General features: G+C 40.0%; 1 protein-coding gene across 3 annotated transcripts in view; it reads right to left on the bottom strand.

Annotated features, from left to right (window-relative positions):
• The window catches only part of LOC132832127 (F-actin-uncapping protein LRRC16A-like), a 458,164-nt gene that overhangs the window by 108,583 nt on the left and 324,471 nt on the right, over positions 1–25,110 (bottom strand). For all 3 annotated transcript variants that reach the window (XM_060849857.1, XM_060849859.1, XM_060849860.1), the window contains exons 23-26: positions 22,045–22,138; positions 13,684–13,782; positions 9,661–9,789; positions 2,861–2,992 (exon numbers count right to left, since the gene is read on the bottom strand). In XM_060849857.1, the coding sequence (XP_060705840.1) occupies positions 2,861–2,992; positions 9,661–9,789; positions 13,684–13,782; positions 22,045–22,138 (454 nt within the window). The remainder of the gene's footprint in view (positions 1–2,860; positions 2,993–9,660; positions 9,790–13,683; positions 13,783–22,044; positions 22,139–25,110) is intronic.

The following is a 25,110-nucleotide window of genomic DNA, read 5'->3' as shown; positions in this document are numbered from 1 at the left end:
CCGGAAGCGGCAGATTCAAACCAGTATAAATGCCGGAGGAATCAGCACAGAAGCGCTTCACAGGAGGCTCCCAAGCACTGAAGATGTCACCTAGAAAGGGGACGAAACGTTTGCAACAAAAACTCCCAGCTTGGCGAACAGAACCACAACAACTTTCCATGGAGTTCTACATTGGGGTGAACCCTAAAGCCCCCTTCCCCAGATAATCGCTCCAACATTGTCTTGATGGCAAAGGTGGAAGCTGTCAAAAAGTTGCAGTAAAAAGTTGAGTGCATGCGTGTGCACGCATGCGAATGCTGTTTGGAGACTTACCCCAAAAAGGCAACAGCAGTCCTACTGTTGGTGTACAGTTTGGCTGCCCTGGAGTTGGGGGTTGGACGGGAGGTGGGGGTGCGGACGGGGGAAGTCAGACGCTGGTGAGGGGTTGGGGTGGAGGGATGGTATTGAACCACGTTGGGGGCAGGGGTCAGGGTGGGAGCAGCTGGGTATGGGGTGGAGTGGGAGCAGATGGGGTTGGGAGCGTTGTTGGATGGGCCTAGGATGGGCAGAGGCGTGGGCAGGGGGGGGGTGGAGGTTTTTGCGTGGTGCGCTGCTTCCTAGTCTCCTAAACAGGGACCAGACTTCACAGAAAACTCCAAGCCCCAGAAGAAATCAATTAACTGAATAATCAATTATCCAAACGAAATAGTGTCCGCCTATCTCATTTGGATAATTGGACAATTTTACTTGTACAGTAAAATTTCATACATATACTCAAACTAAAGAGATTTCATTTCAACTTTATAACCCACAACGACCAGAAAGGAAACTAACCAGCTACCATTATCATTTGAATGTCAGTTATTATATGGCAAATTGCATGAAGTAAACTTGCATCATATTTGGCAATACAATGGTGGTGGCTGTGTGAAGCAGCATAAACTGAGAAAAACAGACTAACTCCATTAAGCAAAAAAGATCTCGACATTTCTTAGAAATAAAAGATATGAGCACTTCAACCTGTAGGTAATATCTTCTCTGCACATTTGGTGCATTACCCCAACATCACCTGCACATGCTGACATCAGGACTGTACAGGAGACTTGGAAGCTCCCTGAATTCTTTGGAGTGTGAGTATATTCTGGGAGGAATGTTTGCACGGCAGCTGTTATCTGGTTCATTGAACAAATGTATTTAGTGCTGCAAGGAATGTTAGATAATTGAAAATTAGTACAGATCAGGATTTGGAACACAATTGAGCCAACAAATATTTTGGGAGCAATCAAATTTTGCTACTACAGCCCATCATTCAGCATTTGGTCAGTTCAGGCAAGGTGTGGTTATCTAGGTGAACTATACCACAACTGGGTGCTATAGGCAAAGAAGTTGACATTTTAAAACCCTGTTGTAATGGACCTGGCAAACCCCCTCAAAATTTGTTAAGAAGGTAGTTTAGAACCTAATCTCTTATTTTGGAGGCAAATGCCAGGTGTTGTGTTCCAGATGCAATTCGATTTGTCAAACTAACAGTCTTGAAGCAAAATACATTTCATTCATGCACAACAAAAGAAATAATTGGAATAATTTAACTCTGTTAGAAAGATTAACAGAATAATAGATTATTTCGCTACTAAACAGTAACTATTCCGATGTAGTAACATCCCATAAACACACCATTGGTAAAGGCAAATTCACTAAAATAGATGGTCTTACATGCAATTCTAGCAACAGGAAGATAATCCCTTGCTTTTAGCCACAGCAGAGACTTGACAAGTAGCTTCCACACCCAGATTCAAGACCCCAGCAGCAACCTCTACTGAAAATTAAAACTAAAAATCCTAATTCTGTGAGGTTGCTTTCATTGTTCCAACTTTTAAACAAAACAAGGCCTCACAAACGGTTTACTCTATTGGATCGGAGTAGACTCCTCATCTCCTCTCTCTCAACCTTTCTTCAAAGAAGTAGGTCAAAATACACCTCTTAAAGCCATAGTATCATCACATTGTAAATAAACCTTCTATAGATAGACAATCTGAGTGTATCATCTCTGTATCTCTCGAAAAATTAAAAACAGATACTTCATGTAGCCAAAATATATTCAGATAAATGAGAGAATGTTGTCAGATTTACATTTAACGACAAGGTTTGACAGCAGAAAAATAATCAAATAATGGCATTACATTTTAATAAAAATCTCAATTGTTTAAGTAAATATTTCAAAAATCAGTGTGCTGCAAGATGAAGGAAAATAAAAATCAGCATTTTATAATTTCCCTGAATATGGGAGTCTCCCAAGTATTGGACACAAAACTATGAACAGGCAACCAATATAAGAAATGTTAAGAAAATAACCACATGTTTTTCATATTATTCAGTTGCACATGGAACATCAGCAAACTTTCATCCACATTGATAGATTCCATCCTATTATTTAACTGTCCCAGATGTTATTCTATGTCAATAGAACATAAAAACTCTGCACCTTCAGTCAGCCACTGTCAATGGCCCAAATTATTGAGATTCCATAACTCCTGAAGCACATAACCTTAGAAAAACATACAGTATCATCTTCAGGCAATGATGAAAACAAAATTTTAATAATTTAAATTTGAGTAATCTATTGATATTTTAACTTAATATCACATTTTATACTTAATGGATGTTTTTCACAAAGAGCAGCATGTTAATTGGCATTGCTATATCTTACAAAACAATAAACATGCCAGACTTGTAATTACTTGCAACTGAATAAATACCTTAATGAGCATAAATCATACTGCACAACATAACATTAACACAACATTAGCATCAAGGGCCAACTCCATGAATACACACGATTGGAATAGTTGGCAGGTTAACGATCCAATCACATGTCAGATACCTTGAGCTGTTCCTCGACAACCCGGGTTACTTCCCCAGCCATGGACTCCAGTTTTTCCTGAATTGGATTTGATGAGCTAGTGATTCCTGCTGCCCAAGAAGCTCCTCGCAGATGGTAAAGACTGGGCAATAGCTAAAGGCAAGATACATTTACAATGAGATAAACTGGTATCTAAATTACACATTTGTTATTCCCCACTTTTAATTTGGTTGGCTGATTCTTTATAAACCCTGAAAGTTTATCAAAGGGTAGCTGGGCAACGTTGGAGGAAAAAGAATAAATCTGGTTGTATAGCACCTGCATAGAACCAGAAACAGAACACTTCTGATGAAAAGGTGATAAACATCTTTGTACATAGATGCTGTAATTTTTTTTCCCCTTCAAGCTTCCAACATCCATGATATTCTGATTTTGTCATAGATTTCAATCCGTTATCAGCCAGGTCAAGTCTTACAATGGACTTTCAGCTGCCTGATGGAGGGTTCACATACAACCCACGCCTGCTCTGATAGATTCCAGGGAATAACTATTATACTCAGGACAGGACAAAGAAATGAAAGTCAAGGAAAAATAGATGGCATCATGACAGGTTAATCATTTGGACAACACTTTCCCCATTTTCCCTGCCTAACTTTAGATTATCAATGATCAGACCAGAACGGCCATCTCTTCACATTATTCACACATTATTACAAAGTAGGCAAAAAGTAGAGAGTTGGCTTTCATGTAAGTAATAATGTTGAAATCCATACTTAGGTCTATGGAATTGCTGATAACAAACTGACACTGTTGTTTGACCCTGGTATGGCTGTCCAGATTATCTACCAGTATTTAGGATACTCAAATGAGGAAAGAGCTTTGTAGAAATAGAATTGCTGGAAAGTTTCCAACAACTCTACTCCCAAAATGAGCAAGAGGTGTAAGAATAAATGAAAGGTTTTCTTTTGCTCTAAAGCCTGATGGTAGAATCTTACGAAATGAATATTATTTGAGTACATACAGTATATTTAAATTGTTAAAATTACTTATTACAAAGTATTTTTCTGTCAAGTATTATTTATCATTAGAGAAAACTGAGGAGATCCAATAGAAGTTTTCAAAATTGTGGGCAGACTGGACAGAGTGGATAGGGGAGAAGCTGTTCCATTCATAAAAGGAAATAAAAGAGAGGACATAGGTTTAAAGTGATGTGCAGAAGAAGCAAGAGTGAGGAAAGAAAAGTCTTTTTCACACAGCGAGTAATTAGGATATAAAATGCACTGATTTGGAAATGAGGTGGAGACAGATTCAGTTGAGGCAATCAAGAGGACACTGGATGATTATTTGGATGGAAATGGTGTGCACAGATTAGATTACTTACAGTGTGGAAACAGGCCCTTCGGCCCAACAAGTCCACACCGACCCGCCGAAGCGCAACCCACCCATACCCCTACATTTACCCCTTACCTAACACTACGGGCAATTTAGCATGGCCAATTCACCTGACCCGCACATCTTTGGACTGTGGGAGGAAACCGGAGCACCCGGAGGAAACCCACGCAGACACGGGGAGAACGTGCAAACTCCACACAGTCAGTCACCTGAGGCGGGAGTTGAACCCGGGTCTCTGGCGCTGTGAGGCAGCAGTGCTAACCACTGTGCTGCCCACAAATATGGGGAAAGGCAGGAAATTGTCATTAGCTAATAGGACAGGAGCAGGCACAATGGGCTGAGTGGCCTCCTTGTGTACCATAGCACCTCTGTGATTCTGTAATTCTGAGAGATTATGTTTAACTTGGAGGTAACAGCTGAAGATGTCTCTAGAAGGAGCTTCACCTAGCTTCTAATTGAACAGCTCTCATATCAAGACAGAATAGTCTTCCCGAAGCCATATACAACTTGACTAAGAATGATTAGAAGACTTTAGTCATTTTTCAGGAATGCTTTATTTATGCAAAATTAATGGAATATGGCATTGCAAACCACAGGGAAGTCCAAAAGCTTTGCACTATAATCTGTGACTTCAGACACCTTGATAAGTCATTTTTTTTAAGAAAACGATCAACCTGTTTGGACATCAGGGCAGCAGGGGGAGTTTAACCTAGAATTTCTGGCCCAGAGTTAGAGACATATCACTATGCCTTAAGACATATCCAATACCCACTTTTTATCACAGCACCAGGAAGATTCACAAAAATAATTGAAATGCAATTTACAGAAGAAAATTACAAAGAGGAATGGGAAAATGAGAAACAGTATTCAATCTGATCTTGACTTCTCCACCTAGAATGATTTGACGGGCTGTCTCCTGCCCCAATCACATTTTCCTTCTACTATCACAACTGAAGATCCATTTCAAGTATTAAAAACTTCTGACAGCCTTAATTTAATAGTTTACTCACATGAAAGCATACCCTATTGCCATTATTTAATGGTTAAGCTTGATGTATCATTTCCATTTATTACCTCAAAAGTTTAGACCAAAACGCCTAACTTCATCAAATTTTTCCTCAGAACTCAGCCATTTGGAGCTAGCAGATCAAATCAGGCTTTTCTCAAAATTGCTCCGAATATTTGAATGTATTCCTTGTGTTTGAGTAAAGAAAACTAGACACAGTACTAAAAGATGCAGTGTAAATGAAGAATTTAGAATATGGTTTCCTCTGAACTGTATCATAGTCAATATTTGTTTCCTTTGTTGATTTCTACTTCATGGTAATTCAAAATTCCAAGTTCAACTTCACCTTCTCAAGGGTAACTGGGGATGGAACATAAATATGCTCCTCATCAACAATGCCCATATCCCAGGAACAAATGAAAATAGCTAAGTTTATTATAACCACTAGATCTCTTGATGCTATTTGGACACTATTTTGAATGCTTTATTCATCATCTTTTCTTCCTGGTGCAGCAAATCACATTCATCATTCAACTAATCACTTCAGCACATATACAATTTGTCCAAATAATTTTGTAGCTCTCAAACTACAACTTCATCTAGTCTTCCATAGTTGACATAATTTGGCTTGCACTGAGGTTCTGAACATAAAATAAAATCACATATATTGCTGGAAAAATACATTTGATTGATTTTTAAATAACAAATTTGCACTCATCAGGACAATTTGCAAGAATACCAACATAATGGAGGAAAAAATGTTTTATGCTGTGTGAAAACAGTTTTTTTTTGTCAAGTGCGCTCTGGCTGGTAAAAATGTTGTTGTGGAGAATTCACTAGTTAGATGGTAACTGATAGAAAATTGGCAATTGCTTAGACCATGATTAACTACCAGAATGGTCTGAGAGCTCTCTTCTTCTCCAGTCAATGGAGGCCCAATGAGTGTCCATCAAGCATCATCAATCTCTGCCTTGGCTGAACTTATCCATATATTCAACAACCTCTCCTTAATTACCAACTGCTTCTTCAAAATTGCAGAATGGGTAAGTAACTATTAAATAAAGTTCAATGCAGCATGAAGTAGAACATTTTACTGGGAAGAAATTGGGGGAAGGGGAATCACAATGCTATCAGGCAGGAACTAGGAATAGATGTTCTCAGGGAAATGAACGACAAATGTGGAGATTGTTTAGGAAGTACTTGCTGATAGTGCTGGATAGGTTTGTCCCACTGAGGCAAGGAAGGGATGGTAGGCTGAAAGAACCTTGGGTGACAAGGGATGTGGGACATCTAGTCAAGAGGAAGAAGGAAGCTTACTTAAGGTTGAGGAGGCAAGAATCAGACAGGGCTTTACAGATTTACAAGGTAGCCAGGAAGGAACTAAAGAATGGACTGAAGACAGCTAGAAGGGGACATGAAAAAGCTTTAGCAGGTAGGATTAAGGAAAACCCTAAGGCATTCTACACTTATGGGAGCAACAAGAGGATGGCCAGAGCGACGGTAGGGCCAATCAGAGAGAGTGGAGGGAACTTGCACCTGGAGCCACAGGAAGTAGGGGATGTTCTTAATGAATTCTTTGCTTCAGTATTCACTACTGAGAGGGACCTTGACACTTCTGGGGACAGTGTGAAACAGACTGATATGCTCGATCAGGTTGATGTTAGGAAAGAGGATGTGCTGAAAATTCTGAAAAACATAAGGATAGATAAATCACCCAGGCCAGACAGGATGTACCCAGGATACTACAGGAAGCAAAGATTGCAGCACCTTTGGCGATGATTTTTGTATCCTCTCTGTTTACTGGAGTAATGCCAGATGATTGGAGGGTGGCAAATGATATTCCTAATTTGAAGAAGCTATAATCCTGGGAATTACAGACCAGTCAGTCTTATGTCAGTGGTGGGCAAAGTATTGGAGAGGATTCTGAGAGATAGGATTTATGATTACTTGGAAAACCATAGTTTGATTAGAGATAGTCAGCATGGCTTTGAGATGTGCGGGTTGTGCCTCACAAACCTTATTAAATTCTTCAAGGATGTGACAAAACATGTTCATGAACGTAGAGCAGTGGATGTGGTGTACATAGATTTTAGTGAGGTATTTAATAAGGTTCCCTATGGTAGGCTCATTCAGAAAGTAAGGAGGCATGGGATAAAGGGATATCCGGCTGTCTGGCTACAGAATTGGACGGCCCATAGAAGACAGAGAGGGGTGGCAGATGGAAAGTATTCAGCCTGGAGCTTGGTGACTAGTGGTGTTTTGCAGGGATCTGTTCTGGGACCTCTGCTGTTTGTGATTTTTATAAATGATTTGGATAAGGAAGTGGAAGGGTGGGTTAGAAAGCTTGCTGATGACACAAAGGTTGGAGGAGCTGTGGATAGTATGGAGGGCTGTTGTAGCTTGCAATGGGGCACTGACAGGATGCAGAGCATAGCTGAAAATGTGTTGCTGGAAAAGTGCATCAGGTCAGGCAACATCCAAGGAGCAGGAGAATTGACGTTCCTGAAGAAGGGCTCATGCCCGAAACATTGATTCTCCTGCTCCTTGAATGCTGCCTGACCTGCTGTGCTTTTCCAGCAACACATTTTCAGCTCTGATCTCTAGCATCTGTAGTCTTCACTTTCTCCTGGGATGCAGAGCATAGAACATTACAATGCACTGGGCAGATAAGTGGCAGATGGAGTTCAACCTGGAAAAGTGTGAAGTCATTCACTTTGAAAGGTCAAATTTGAATGCAGAATACAAGGTTAAAGGCAGGAGTTTTGGCAGTATGGAGGAACAGAGGGACTTTGAGGTTCATTTCCATAGATCCCTCTAAGTTGCCACCCAAGTTAATAGGGTTGTTAAGAAGGCGTATGGTGTGTTGGATTGCATTAGTGGGAGATTGAGTTTAAGAGGTTATGCTGCAGCTCTATAGAGCCCTGTCTAGACCTCATTTGGAATATTGTGTTTGGTTCTGGTCAGTTCATTATAGGAAAAATGTGGAAGCTTTAGAAAGGGTGCAGAGGGGATTTACCAGGATGTTGCCTGGACTGGAGAGCATGTCTTATGAAGAAAGGTTGAGGGAGCTAGGGCTTTTCTCAGTGGAAAGAAGAAGGATGAGAGATGACTTGATAGAGGTGTACAAGATGTTGAGAGGCATGATAGAGTGGATAGTCAGAGATGTTTTCCCATGGCGGAAACACCTATCATGAAGGGGCATAATTTTAAGGTGATTGGAGGATAGTTTAGGGGAGATGTCAGAGGTAGGTTCATCACTCAGAGTGGTGGGTGCGTGGAATACACTTCTGGCCGTGGTAGTAGAATCAGATACATTAGGCACATTTAAGCAACTCTTGGATAGGCACATGGAAGATAGTATAACGAAGGGCATGTAGGTTAGTCTGATCTTAGAGCAGGATAAAAGGCCAGCACAACATCAAATGCCGAAGGGCCTGTACTGTGCTGTACTGTACTGTTCTATGTTCGATATGTTCCACAAATAGGAAGGTCACTTGGAACGTGTAAATCTAGATGGGGTAGAGGAACAAAGGTATTTCGGTGTACAAATATATCGATCACTAAACGTTGTGTTAGTAAGGGGTTAGGTAAAGTTGCCACAGTCCGAGAGAACCAGAGGGCTGGTCTGTCATTAAAGAGACTGGTGTGGTTTAACTCATCAGGCAGCAGACCTGAGGCAAGGGGAGAGATTGAGAAGGAGAGTCCTTCATGTTCACTGCAGCCGTTAGGCAAATTGAACCCACATTATTGCCATTCGTAAATACAATTTAAAAAAGCAAACAATGCACTTGGCTTTACTTCTGGAGGGATGGAATTGAAAAGTAGGGATGTCATAATGACCCTGTACCTAAACCTGGTTAGATCACACTTAAGAGTACTGCATGGAGCTCTGGTTGTAGTACAAAGACACTAAGGACGGTGTAGAGATGATTTATAAGAATGATTGACGTCAGGAAAGGTTGACAGGCTGCGTCTCCAGTAATGCTTAAAAAAAAGGCTGGCCAGTGATCTAATAAAGGTTACCAAGGCAAATAAAAGTGTTGATAGAGTGGATACAGAGGGAATATTTGCTTGTGGGCAAGAGCACTTGACAGAAGTGAAAAGAAAGCAAATGACAGTGGAGGAAACAAAAAGGAAGAGTTTGATAGCAGCAATTCCACTTGTCTCTCACATGGCTGAGACTATTTCAGACTTATCCAAATTTTTCACCTTTTTGGTGAATGTTTCTGGGGATAGGCCATCAATGAATATTCCGAGCAAGCCCATGACTCTGAGCCACCAGGACTATACTTAACCCATCTCAAATGCATTAGTTCTGGTGATGCAACCTTCTATACTAGGCCTTCTGACATGGTTTTCCTTGTCCTCAATTGAGAATTTCATACTTATGTACATTTAACTGTCCAACAATTTCATGTCTCACCGTTTTGGAATTTTTGGCATCACGCATCAGGTTTTCAGCTAGTCGCAAATCCTCTTGAACAGCATCTATATCCGAATATCTCAATGAGTTGAGATGATCCTGCACTTTTACACACATTCGGTCAATCATCTGTTGACAAAAACAGCATCGTCATCCAGAATCAAAGAGGAAAGTTGACAAACAGCTTGACAATGAACCTTCCTGCTCAAGAGTTTAATGTTCATGAGCAAATACCCGATACTTTTTATTGGCTAGAACGATTTGTCTATTTCAATGAAATTACAAAGAATGAAGAAGGTTACCTCAGAGTACATGGGACTTTGATCAGATGGGCCAATGGGCCAAGGAGTGGCAGATGAAGTTTAATTTAAATAAATGTGAGGTGCTGCATTTTGGAAAGGCAAATCAGGACAGGAACTTGTACATTTAATGGTAATGTCCTGGGGAGTGTAACTCAATGGAGTCCTAAGAGTGCTCAAAAGTGGAGTTACAGGTAGATACATTTGGTATGCTTGCCTTTATTGAGTACAGGAGTTGGAAGGTCATGTGGCAGCTGGACAGGACATTGGTTAGGCCACTTTTGGAATATTGCGTGTAATTCTGGTCTCCTTGCTTTGGGAAAGATGTTGTGAAACTTGAAAGGGTTCAGAAAAGATTTGCAAGGATGTTGCCAGGGTTGGAGGGTTTAAGTATAGGGAGAGGCTGAATAGGCTGGGGCTGTTTGTCCTGGAGCGTCGGAGGCTGAAGCATGTGGAAGGATCCTTTGGGGCCTTGGAAGGAGGTGAGTGGGGAGGTGTGGGAAAGGTGCCGAGAGTGGAGGGTGGATTGGTGGGAGGCATGGACCAAACAAGCAAGTCATGGAGACAGCTGGGGAGACAGGACACCAACTTGTGAAATGTTTCAGAGAACATCTCTGGGACACACACACTAAGCAACCCCACCGCCCAGTGGCTGAACACTTTACCTCCCCCTCACACTCTGCCAAAGACATGCAAATCCTGGGCCTCCTCCACCATCAAACTCTAGGAGGAAGAATGCCTCATCTTCGATCTTGGAACCCTCCAAGCACACGGGATCCATGTCTATTTCACCAGTTTCCTCATTTTCCATCACCCTACTTTATCTCAGACCCAACCTTCCAACTTGGCACCACCCTCTTGAACTGTCCTATCTGTCCATCTTCCTTCCCACCTATCCACTCCACCCTCCTCTCCGACCTATCACCATTAGCCCCACCCTCATCTACCTATCACATTCGCTACTACCTTCCCCCCAGCCCCACCCCCACCCCCATTTATCCCTCAGACCCTTTGAACCACTCGCTCATTCCTGATGAAAGCTTCATCCTCAAAACGCCGACTCTTCTGCTCCTCGGATGCTGCCTGACCTGCTGTGCTTTTCAGCACCACACTTTTCGACTCTGATGTCAAGCACCTGCAGTCCTCAATCTCTCATTTATTTTCACTCTTTCATTGTAACTGGCTAGGAAATGGGTGGGTAAAATAAATACCAGGCCCATCTTTAAAATTTGTAATCAGGTTTGAACTTCATTCACTTCCCACTACCACCTCCAACACTACCACCCATACCTCTGCTGGTTATCTACTTATTATAGTCACAGTATTTGGTTAATGGTAACCCCCCAGGATGTTGATAATGGGGATTCAACAATTGTAATCCCATTGCAAGTCACAATGAGGTAGTTAAGTTCTCTTTTGTTAGATATGATCATTGCCAGGTACCTGTGTAGCATGAAAGTTATTTTTATCCAATGAAGTTAGTTTGTGCCTTCTAATGTTTTTCTTTTAAGATAAACATTTAAAAAACCTGGTCCTGCTGTTTCATTATTTTACAGCACAGAGCCAGGCCCATTGAACCAAACTGGTCCATGCCGACCAAAATCTCCATCGACACTAATCCATTGCCCTGTACTTGGTCCATATCCTTCTAATCCTTTCCTATCCATGTATTTGTCCAAATGCCTTTTAAATGTTGTTAATATACCCTCCTCAACCACTTCTGCTGGCAGCTCATTCCACATGCGTACCACCCTCTGTGTAAAAAGGTTTCCCCTCAGGTTCCCTTTTATTCTTTCCCTTTAACTTTAAACGGATGCCCTCTCATCCTCGAATCCTCAGCCCTGGGAAAAAGAGTGAGTGCATTTATTCCTTTATTTTGTTTACATTTAAATTTTTACCAATTATCTCTTCATTAAACTGTTTAACTTTGCAGAAAAAAAATCTTATACAAAATTCTGTGGCTGGTGACACTCAGTTTAAAATCTCAGATCCCTCAATCACTGACTTCAGTTCATCTCTGTAATGTTTCAGAGTGTTATATCTTAGTGAGTCCTAGCTTGTCCAACCTCTCCCTACTACTCAGACCATTGATTCTTTACTAAAATGACCCATACATGTGAGGTCAAGCTGTATGCTAATGATACCCAAAACTACTTCATGACAAAATCATCAATCCGTCACCTCCACCATGTGGTTTGATGGGTTAATCACTAATATAAATTGTGAAAAGCCTTCCACCTAGTACAATCTACACACAATCCTGGCAGTGCTCAACAGAACAAACTGTACTTATACTGTTAATGACTTTGATGAGTCAGCTCTGTTCTGCTTTTGTTTAAGATCCATCTTTAGCTTGGTCTCTAATTAATCAACCAGATGACAGCTGTGCTCAGTAGACAGCTTCCTTATTTACACCTGAAAGAAACTTTAGATTTGGAATTTAGTGAAAATGCTAAATGTAACCAACACCTGGTTTTTAAATATAGTTAATCCTTAAGAGAGATTATCTGTTAAATTCTCCCACAATTACTAAACTCACAAATCTTCCATTCTGTGCAATTGTTGAAATCTTGTTTAACTACTAATGGAACACTAAAACTGCATTTGTTCCACTATCAAATCCATCTGCTTTTATCTTCTAGCTTATACCCCAACCTTTCCTCATTTATTCCATCATTTTGTTTGCATTTAAATTTTTACCAATTATCTCTTCATTAACCAGTTTAACTCTGCAGAAAAAAAATCTTATACAAAACTCTGTGGCTTGTGACACTCAGTCACTGACTTCAGTTCATCTCTGTAATGTTTCACAGCATTATATCTTAGTTTGTACCCTCTGCCCCTCCAACTGTTGTCTTTGGTCACCAAACCGCTGAAATCAAACCACATATCTAAAGCTCAAGCTCATAATTTTTTTCCTTCTTCCCCAAAATGTCTTGAATCCTGACGTGTGTTCACCATTCCTCCTGCAATGTACCTTGGTACATTATTGCATATGTAAAAATGATTCCACATATTTAAAAATGTTACAAAAGAACAAGATAACAAAATTCCATCAGCAAGTGAATCTGTACAGTCCATCACAATGGCATATTCGTTTTCTCAAACTAGAGTTCCACATTTTGTTATTCAGGCACAGGGTTTTGTAAGGTAATGGATTTGAAGTTGTGTTTAAAGATGAATCAATGAGGGAAGGACAATTATACATTAATAATAACAGCAAATATTATGCAGTTAATATTACTTTGGAACATCAAAAAAAAGTGGGCAATAGTAGGTAAGGGGGCTGGTTGCATCGATTGGCCACATGGCTCATGTGATTCAGAATAGCACTAGTGTGGATTTATTTCTCTCAGGGCCACTGCTGGGGTTTCACGAGACCTGCCTCATTGCCTTACCTCAGTTTGGAAGGCTACGTAAACTGCATGGGAAAGAGACCCAGGATAAAACAACAATGAGACATGGAGCTGCTTTCAGCAGACCACACATGAATGAAATAAATAGTAGGCACTGTACACCAACTTTAATGGGCTTCAAGCATGCATGTTTTAAACTCAAGACCTGGGCCAAAACAATACTTTTAAGCTAATTGGAGTTTGATATACAAGTGTAGCAAGCTGACAACAAGGTTCATTCAGCTAACAAATGAACAAAGGATATATTCAAATATGCTTGCTGACTGAAATGATTTACTGGCTGCAGTGATGAGTGATTGCATCTTCACCTGCTGTGTAGTGCTGGTCACGATACCCTGCTGCAACCTGTAGGCCTGTTCTTGCAGATACTTCCTGGTCTCGTGGTTTCGCAACAGATAGTTCTCAATCTAGGATAAAGACAAAATTTTAAGAGAACTCTCCACATCACCATTGCTGATTTCAAATGCTTCATTTGCACACATTCCAAGAAAAACATTCTGCGATTTAGAAAACATTGCAAATCTCCTGTGCAAGCAGAATAACTAACATGTCTGTACGAGGAAATGTACCAAGCTACCCTGCTAAACATCAAGGATTTAGAGCACAAGAACAATTCATTATCATCTAAAAGAGCATGCGAAATTTATAGGAAGGACAAACAGCTCTGTGAAACAGAGCTACTCAACAATGATGTTCAATGACATTCCAGGGACTAAACAGTGAAATACTAGGACTACATTAGTTGTACTTTTTGCTTAGCCAAATGATCCATAACTATTTCAGGTGGAAATAATGACTGCCATAAAACCAACCTTCTGGTTTCTCTTGGGATCAATTTGGTGATATGCTACTGGTCAGGGCTAGTTCAAGTCAGAGAAACACCTTTTGTCTTTGCCAAGAGGAGACAGAAAAGCAAACTGTTACTTCTCAAATTACTTCATAAAACTTGCTTTGAACTCCAGTGAAGACTTGCTGTGCATACAAAGATATAAATCTTATTTCAGTAGAGTGAACAGTGCTCTCATGATTATCAAAGTTTCCATGTTACATTCACATATGTAGACATTTAACAATCAATACCATTTTTAAGATTCAAAGTAGACCACATTTATTAGGCCTCTGAGTAAAAGTTACTTTCCAGATACTGGAATGCTATCTTTTACTTGCAAGTGTGATTGAGAGAGCTCATTAAACAGTACAAAAGGGGCAGGGAGACTCCATTAAACAGTGCTAGAGGTTAAACTGCAGACACTGCAACACATCAGGGAAAATAAACTGGATATTTTCTTGCAGGAAGCAGTGACACCCCTTAAGATAGGGTCTTTTCAGTCAGTCAGTAATCAGGGTCAGGAGGGTAGGACAGTGAGAGAGATAGTTAAGGCAATCAGAATACTAAAAAGATACAATTCGGTGGGAAAAATGAAGGAATGCACCATCCATGGCTGACCAAGAAAGTTAACATGGCATCAAAGAAAAATATTTAGTTCCACAATGATGTGTGACAGATCAGAAGATTGGACAGACTATACAGAACAGCAAAGAATGACAAGATGAATAATGAGGGAAAAGTTAAAGTACGAATGAAAGTTAGTTAGATAATTAAAACACGTAGTAGTTTCTGCAGGTATTTAAAATGATGAGAAAAAGTAAAGTGAATGTTGGTCCATTGGGAGAAAAAATGGGGTTTTTAAAATAGAGGGAATGACAAATGAATACATATTGCGAGGTTGTCTTCACTGTAGAGGATGCAAATTACACCCTAGGAATAACTGTGAAACAGAATACAAAAGGGAGAGAGGAAACTAGAAAAATTGCATTCAGAAGGGACTGAGAAAATTATTGAACTAAAATCTGACTGGACCCCTATTCCTCATGGACTTCATCTTAGGTTATTTAAAGAAGTGGTTGCTGAGATAGTAGATGTTCTGAAGAGCAGCCTTACTACGCTCAAAATGTTAACTCTGCTTCTTTCTCCACAGATGTGCCAGACCTGCTGAGCTTCTCCAGCATTTTCTGTGTTTGCTTCAGTTTTCCACCATCTACAGCATTTTGCTTTTATCGATGGTAGATGCTAGGGTTTTAATTTTCTAAAATTCTCTAGATTCTGGAAAGGTCCCATCAGATTGGAAAATGGTAAATGTAGTTCCTTTATTCAAGAAAGAATGGAGATAAAAATGAGAAATTACTGGCCAGTTTGCCTTACATCTGTCACAAATTCCCCAATATTAGAGATTAACACAATCAAAGTCCTTAGAGGAAGTTAAAAGTAACAGAGATGAAGGATAATTGGTGAATGTGCTGTACGAGGATTTCCAGAAGCATTTGACAAAGTACTGTACCACATTAATATTACTTTGCAAAACAAGAACTTATGGGATTGATTGGCTATTAGGAGGAACAGTGTGGGCAATAATGGATCATTTTTGGGTTGGCAGGAGGAAACGAGTGGTGTACCACAAGGATCATGGTCGAGACCTCAAGAATTCATTATCTACATAAAGAGATGGAGAGATGGAGTTTGTAGTTACTAAATTTGCTGGTGATACAGAGAAAGTAAGGGGAGTAAATCTGATCAGTTCTGAAGTCATACTGGAATTGAAATGTTAACTCTATTTCTCGCTCCACAAATTCTGAGACAACTGCTGGGCTTCCCGAGCATTACCTGTGTTTATTTCAGAGTTCCAGCATCCAGAGTATTTTGCTTTGATTGTATAGGAAATTTAGTTGGAAAGAGGACATGAGGAGTCTGTATGATGATAGCCTGGGTGAGTGGACAAAAATGTGGCAGATGGAGTATAATCATGGGAAAATGAGAACTTTCACAGGAAGAATAATATTCTAATAATATTATTATTAGATAATAATATTCACAGGAAGCATATTATTTAAATGGAACGAGACTGCAGAACTCTTAAGTATTCAAAGGATCTGGGTGTTCTGGTACACAGATCACAAAAGGTTAGTGTACAGGTATATCAAGCAATTAGCAAAGCAAATGGAATCTGTAGTTTATTGTAAGGGGAATGAAATATAAAATTAGGAATGCTACAGTTGTACAGAGCATTGACAAGGCCATATCTGGAGTTTTATATTTAAGAAATGATATATTAGAAGTGGTTCAGATAAGGTTAATTTAATTGGTATCTGGGATGAGGGGTTAGTAGATGAGGAAAGGTTGAACAGGCCATGCCTGCATCCCATGGAGTTTAGAAGAGTGCACGATGATGATCTTATAGAAACATACAAGGTCCTGAAGAGACTTGACAGGGTGGATGCTGAAAGGATATTCCCTTTGTTGGGGATACTAGAACTAGAGGATACCATTTCAAAAGTCAGGACGGTGATGAAGAAGAATTTTTTTCCCAAGGTTCATGTGTCTTTGGAACGGTCTTATCCAGACAGTGGTGGAGGTGATGCCATTGATTAGTTTTAAGGCAAAGGTAAATTCTTGACTAACAGGGTCAAAGGTTATTAGAGGCTGGCAGGAATTGAAGTGGAGGCCATAATCAGATCAGCCATGATCTTATTGAATGGTGGTGAAGGTCAGAAGGGTCAAAGGGCCCATTCCAAGTTTTAATTCAATGGGTTGTACCGTAAAGCTGGCTTATGAAGAATAAATATAGCTGCTGCTCTGAAGTTATACTTCAGACCTTAGAAAGAGTAGCAAGAATAACTGATCAAGTCTGTATGATCAATCAAATGACACATTTGTGTAATACACGTGGTCGGAATGAAAACTATGAAAACGAGATGGACTTGGACGTGGAGATTAAATTGCACCAAAACCACGAAGGAAACCATTATCCAAGGTGAAAGATATTTAAAAAATTTCCAGACCCTGTCACATGATGGCAATTACTGCAGCACAAGTTCTCAAATTACTTCTTAAATAAGTAAATTTAAATAGCTGAGCAGCACATCTCAAGAGTAGCAGCTTTATCAGATATCAATAGACACATCGAATGAAATCTAGCGGCAGCAAAATGACTCCTACTGTTTGGTTGTAGAATAGCTGGGAGCCCTCCATTGCATTTCCATGAGGATCAATGACATTTCAAGACAATCACAAACTTAATTGGACAGTGTTATAATTAATTTAGTGGGAAGTTCAGTCAGGCAGAAACCCTGCTGCCTAGAGTTGGTAGCTGATCAGAGGCAGCCAAACTGTATTGTGTAGGAGATAGACAGGAGGAGAGATATCAAGTTTGGGAGGGGAAAGGACAGGGGAGAGAGAGAGAGTGTGAGTAAGAGTGAATGAGTGAACGAAAGAAGAAATATAAAGAAATACTCAAGAAACACCTTATAAGGGAATGAGAGTAGATAGCAAGCAAATTCCTGGAGTCAGGACCCAAGGACATGGCAGCAGTGTCACAAGGGGTTTAATTGTCTCATGTAGATAATTACTAACAACTAATGCATTTTCACATTACATCTCCTACTTGCCACACCATCAACTTGACAGAATGCTCATTGCACCAAAGCCATCAATCATTTGCAAGTACAATCCAGGACTTGGAGTGCATATCTAATATTTTAGAAGCTCCACATTACCTTCTATACTTGCCTCTGCTGCAAGCCTCACACCTAATTCTTGCTGCCTCCAAGTAACTCCAGTTATGACAGCCACAAAACCCAACAACAATCATGAACATCTCCCCTTTCTTTTATAGGGCAAGATGTCATACAAAAGAACTGGCAGAGGAGAACCAGTACGGGACACCTCCTTAGCCTCGGGATAGAAAGGGAGAAAGAAAGATTTGTAGTTAGTTAAATATTTTTCAAGATGATTAGATATCTTAAAGCTCTTTACAGCCAATGAAATGCAGTCACTGTTGTAATCAGAGAATTGTTTAAGCGCAGGAGGAGAATATTATTTGATCCAGAGTCTATTCAAAATGTTTGAATGAATATCAATGTCTCATTCTCCTGCCTTATCATTCTAGCCCTGCATATTGTTTCTTTTCAAATAACAGATGGATTTCCTTTTGAATCCCACAAATTAATTTGCCTCCAGCAGATTTTCATACATTGCATTTCTCATAACTCAATCACTTGTTGTGTCAAGAGGATTCCCTCCCCCATATCATCTGTTTCTGTCAGCAGCTTCTTTACATCTACACTCGCATTCTCTATTGTTTCACAAGAAACTATTTCTTCCTATCTAATGCCTCCAGACACTCCACAAATTTGAATACCACTATCAGATTTCCTCTCAGCCTACTTTTCTCTAATGAAAACAACCCTCACTTCACCAGTCCAGATACCCAACTGAAATTGCTAATCCTTGCAACCATTTTTATAAATTGTTTCTGTGCTCTCTCAAATGCTCTCACAGTCTTCCTCATGCAATGTTTAGACTTTGATGCAGTGCCCCAAATGTGCCCTAACTAGTGTCTTTTGCAAGTTTAACTCAACCTTTTGTTCTTGTACTCCATACACAAATTATTAAAAATCCAGGATACTGAATATTTTATTAACCAGTCCCTCTAATGACTAATGTACTTAAATACCAAACCTCCCCTACTTTTAGAATTATACCTTTTATGTTATTTTGTCATTCCATGTTCTTCCTACCAAATGAATCTCCTCTCAGTTCTCTGAAACTGACTTCAGCTGAGATCTTGCTGTCAATTCCATTTCCTTATGAAATTCCACATTACATATATTTCAAATTTACAACGCACCCACAAACTTTGGAATTATGCCCTGAGCACTAGCTCTAGGCCACAAAAATATCCACTGAAAAGGTCCTAATACTGACGCCTGGAGAACTTCACTACAGATGGCTAATGACACCGTGGTTAATGAAATCTCAAATCTCACAAGGTAAAGCAAATCTTCATTTTTTGCAGAACTGGCCTTGAAATTTCCTCTGAAGAGAAGTTTGTTTTGTCCCAACTATTCCCCATCTGTGTGATCACTCTATTACTTTCTTTTTTGACTTCACACTTCCCTAGTTCTCACGCATAGCACAACTCCACTGATAGCTAGCTTCACCAAACCTGGATTTTTCTGATCTACAATTTGGCTTGTTGCAGGGAGCAAATATTATTTATAGGTTTTCTTTATGCTCAGCTGTATAGAACTTACAGTGATACACAGTTTCTTCTAATTCCCCACAGCACTCAGGACCTTTCCTGAACTCTAACTCTAACAGTTAGTTATCTGAAAGTCCTGCAGCTGAAATCCATCAACACAGAGCCATCCAAATGCTCTTGACTTCTGATCGAATCCCAGTACAGAGTCTGTGTAGCTCAGTTGCCTTCCCAGAATGGCTGAAAGGTTGCACTGCTTAGAATGGAGTCAAAATCTCTCTCTACTTTTCATGTACTCACTGACATTCTCAAATCTTTATAATTTTGACCTCCTCTTCAATAACGCTGAACTCTCCCCACTGAAAATCCTGTAACAAACCACATCTCTATTGCCAGGCAGATTAAAGGAGCCACCTTGCAGCTCTTGGGACTGAGTATGCTCTGAACGTTCCAATTCACAGACTGCTAGCTTCGCCAGTGTAGCTCGGCACAACAGCAAGTGCACTTTGACCACAGAAGAATATAGATGTTGTGCTGAGGATTAATCCTAATGTAAAATAACAACCTACACAGCCCTCTATTCACTGTTATTCAGCAATTGTTTAATTGTCCCTAATGACTCTGCTTCCACCACCATCACTAGCAATGCATTCCAAACATTCATAACTCTCTGCGTAAAGAACCTACCTCTGACTTCCCTTCTATAGCTTTCTCCTAATATGACCCCTCGTGCCAGTCAATCCTGCCCTGAGGAAAAGTCTTTGGCTATTGACTCTATCAATTCCTCTCATTACCTTGTATACTTCGATCAGGTCTCCTCTCTTCCTCCTTCTCTCCAGAGAGAAAAGTCTGAGCTTAGTTAATCTCTCTTCATAAGGCAAGTCTTCCAGTCCAGGCAACATCCTGGTCAACTTTCTTTGCACCCTCTCCAAAGCCTCTGTATCTTTCCTATAGTAGGGCGACCAGAACTGGACAATTCATCGCATTATTAATTTAGCTTCGAACTATTATTTCTAACAGTTTCTTCATCATTGAAGTTAAACCGACAGGCATGTAGGAAATGTCGTAGTCGATGTGTGCACAGCAAAGTTGCACAAAGAAAACAATATGATAATGACCTGATAATGTGTTGTTAACCAACTGACATATATTGGCCAGGACACCAGGAATACTTGTTCTTCTTCAAAAATAGCGCTATAGGAATGCCAACTTAAAAAAGGGCATGAATGGACTGTAGGCAAATAAATTAGAATCAAAGTCTGGCAGAAAAATAATAGCATAACAATGGTCTCTGTTCAAGGAAGAGATAGTTTGGAAACAGTTCAAGCAAAGCCCTTCCAAAGGGAAAGATAGGGCAAACAAATCCAGAGCTACCTGAATGATAAACAAGATAGAAATTAAGAAAATAAAGGTAAAAGAAGTGTTTACGGATAAGATTAAGATTTACAGATAAGTTAAGAACATTTGCATGGGGATCAGAAGAGAGATTTTTGCTTTTCACATAGCAAGTTGCGATGATAGCTATTTGAATGAGAAGAAACTGCAGTGCAACGATAAAGGTCAGGGTAATGGTTCCATCTGGATAGTTCTCAAAAACATCAGCACATACACCATGGGCTGAATGGCTACTGAAACACAACAAACAGAGCCCAAGGAAGAGAAGATTCCCTCCTAAAATAGGAGCAATCATTCTTTGCTTAAAAATGAAAGTTACTATTGCTATAAAAAAAATTCTTATAATCACTTACACCCAATAACATAATGCTTATAAAACTGACAGTAAGTTTCCAATCATTTTGTGTTTTATAACACAAATCAAAGCTTCACCAATAACTACTTCCAAGTATCTATTACTTTGCATTGAAATGACGATGCTAAAATACCAGTACAGACCAACAGGTCAGTTAGTAGAATAGACAAAACAGTAAATCTATCAAAATTTAGAAGATTTCAGTAAAGTAAAATGGAATAGCACATTTCTATCAACCTACCTATACTGCAAATGATAGCATTAGTACTTAAACAATCTAATCTCGTTAATCCATTTTGAATAACATTGAATTACCACACAGAGCTTCTTCCCTTGTTTAAAAACATGCTGTGCTGGGTTTATTTCTATTATTTCTGGTTAACCTGAACATTTAAGTGCAAAAAATTGAATTGAAAGAATACAAGTAGACCTGCATAAATTTCTATCCCCAAGGACAGCCTCTTTATAAATTAGGGAAATTAAAAGCAACACAAACAGTACATAAACAGACCCTTTGGTCCAACTCATCCACGGTGTATCGTTTCGGACGAACAGTTTCTGATCCTCCCTCTAACAAAGGTAAAACACTCTTTCTATATCTAAGTATCACTTTGCTTTGTAAGCAAAATACTTCATGGTGGCCTCTATACTACAATCACATAATAGTTTCTCATTTGTTAAAACTGCCAATTTCACATGAAAGATATCTTCACTTAAGGAATCTTGCAAACTGCTGTTTTTGTTGCATTAATTTCAAATGCTTTCATGGGTAATATTGTGATCCACAAAACATTATTTTGACTTACAAAGATCATCGAATTAAATGCTTCGTCAGGGCTAAGTAGTTTGAAAGACACAATACAATGATGGGAGAGTTGGTCTACCTTTTGCAGTGCTTCTTCGGTTTTTTCTGGATTGGCCTTCAATGCCTGGGAGGCATCATTGACAGGAACAGGCATAAACCTTAAAGTGTAGTTCCTGTGAATGAGAGGTACAGAGTTAAAAATCAATCTTTATATGGGCACAATATGTACTTGTTGCTGATCTTAATGATCAATGTGGTTAAATTCAAATGAGTACGTGCAGAGCCAAGTAGCAAGCCTCTCCTAAAATGGTAACACACGTACCATTGTCAGAGGTTATTTATTCCTGCTCCAAACCAGGAGTTGGAGGCAGCACTGCATTGTTAAATTTACAGTCTTTTGGATGAAATATTTTACATAAGTATTGATCGATCTAAGAGGACGTAAATGATCCCATCACGTTTTAGGAGAGATCTCATGCATGTCCTGGCCAACATTTAATCCTCACTAAATTATTTAGGCAGTGTTCTGAAGACATCATACTGGTCTCAGAGCATTTAATTCGGTTTCTCTCTCCAATTGCTGCCAAACCTGCAGAATTTCTCCAGCACTCTTGTTTTATTTCAGATGTCCCGCATTCACAGCATTTTGGTTTTAGCTTATCTGGTCATTCATCCAATTATTGCTTATGAGTTGAGAGTGTGGTTCTGGAAAAGCACAGCAAGTCAGGCAGCATCCGAGGAGGAGAATCGACATTTTGGGCATAAGCCCTTCATCAGGAATGAGGCCTCATTACTGATGAAGGGCTTATGCCCAAAACGTGATTCTCCTGCTCCTCAGTTGCTGCCTGACCTGCTGTGCTTTTCCAGCACCATACTCATGACTCTGATCTCCAGTATTTGCAGTCCCCACTTTCTCCTAATTGTTGCTTATGAGTCTTTTTGAAAACTAACTGTTGCATTTGCCTACACAATAGTGTTAAAAGGTAACTTGTTAATTGTAAAGTGTTTCAGGAGGAGATCTTGTGGCGCAGTGGAGAGCATTTCTGACACTAAGTTAGAAATAGCTGATTGAAGTTCCAATCCAGAAGTTGATAGCTAAAGGAGATGCAGGTTAAAGATCAAATTGCAAGTCCCTCCAACATACAGTAAGGACTTACAGAAGTAAGGCAGGCATTTAGAGTGGGGGGTGGGAGGTGGTGTTCCCGATCAGCCAGGTTTGGAAAGAAATTGAAGCTCGTATCATCACTACCTACAGCTAGCACCTTAAGAGATCTACAACACAGAAAAAGACCATTCAGCCCATCCGGTATGTGCTGGTCAAAAACTACCACCTAATTCCCATTTTCCAACAGTTAGCCCATCACTTGCATATCTTGGCATCGCAGCTGTGTATCTAAACACTTCTTAAATATTATGCGGATTTCTGCCTTTACCACCCTTACAGGCCATGAGATCCAGATCTCCATCATCTTCTGGGCAAAACCATTTTTCTGCAGTGTCTATGCCTCTCTATTACGTCCCTCCTTAGTCTCCTCTGCTCTAAGGAAGACAACCCCAGTCTATCTAATTTCACTTCATAACCAAAGCTCACCATCCCCAGGCAACGTTCCTGTAAAGTTCCTCTGCACTGTCTTCAGTGCGATCACATCCCTACTATAATGCGGATTCCAGAATCGCCCACAATGCTCGAGTTGGGGCCTAACCAATCCTTTACATAGTTCCATAACCTCCCTGTGCAAATATCCCATATGATTTTGCAACCATGTTATCTACCTATCCCATTACCTTAAGGGACCAGTGGACATGCACATCAATATCCCTCTGATACTCAGTACTTCCCAGGGTCTTACCATTCATCATGTATTGATTTGATTTGACTTATTGCCACACGTACCAGGATAGTGAAACACATTGTTTTGCATGCTGACCAGACAAACTATACCTTACGTAAGTACGTCTTCGCCGAGTTTGTCCTACCCAATGCATCATGTCACACTTATCTACATTAAATTCTATTTGCCACCGATCAACCAACCTATATTCTCCTCACTTGTTGTGGTTCTGCTCGCTGAGCTGGAAGTTTTTGCTGCAAACGTTTCGTTCCCTGGCTAGGTTAGGATTTATCATCCCAACAATTTTTGGACTATCTACAAACTTACTGATCAACCCTTCTGTTTCAGGTCTAACTCATTTGTATCCCAAAAACAGCAAGAGTCCAACACTGATCTCTGCAAAACCTCACTGTGGACACAGACTTACAGTCACAAAAACATCTTTAAAATATCACCCTCTGCTTTCTGCCACTCAGCTAATTGTGACTCCAAATGCCAATTTCCTTGAATCCAATGGGCTTTTACCTTCACTATCAGGCTCCCTATGTGGGACCGTACGAAAAGCCTTGAAGTCCAAGTAGATTGTCGAATGCACTGCCCTCATCTACACACCTGGTTACCTCTTCAGAAATTCAATGGGATGTTGTCATTATTGGCCAGATAGCATTTTTGCTCATATTTCCCACTCTAGTTGTCCTTGAGAAGGTGATGGTAATCTGATTTCTTAAACTGCTTTAATCTAGACCCAAAAATACCGAGACAGAGGAGGTTCCAGGATTCTGACCCAGGATTCTGTCCAGCAACATTGAAGGAACGGTATTTCGAAGTCAGGATGATGAGTGGTTTGGAGGGGAAGATGCTATTCTATCTACATGCTGCCCTTGTCCTTATAAGTAGTAGGTGTGGGTTTGGAAATTGCTCTCCAAGGAGCCTTGGAGAATTTCTGCAGAGCATCTTGATGATGGCCTCTACTACTACTGAGCATTACTATCTGACAGAGTGAAAGTTGGTGATATGGTGCCAATCAAGCAGGCTGCTTTGTTCTCAGTGGTGTCAAGTTTCTTGAGTACTGTTGGAACTGCACATCCATGCAAATGAGGAGTATTCCATCACACTCCGGACTTGTGTCTTGCAGATGGTAGTAGACTTTTGGAGAGTCAGCAGCTAAGATACTCATTACAGGACTCCTAGCTTGCAATGACTCCTATAGACACAGAATTTACGTGGTTACTCCAGTACAGCTTCTAGTCAATGGTAACATACAAGCAACTCTAATCATTTTTTGCTTCACAGACCTCCAAGGCCCATGCACA

This window comes from Hemiscyllium ocellatum, chromosome 34 (assembly GCF_020745735.1).
Source record: "Hemiscyllium ocellatum isolate sHemOce1 chromosome 34, sHemOce1.pat.X.cur, whole genome shotgun sequence".
Lineage (NCBI taxonomy): Eukaryota > Metazoa > Chordata > Chondrichthyes > Orectolobiformes > Hemiscylliidae > Hemiscyllium > Hemiscyllium ocellatum.
This window is presented reverse-complemented; position numbering and strand designations above follow the sequence as displayed.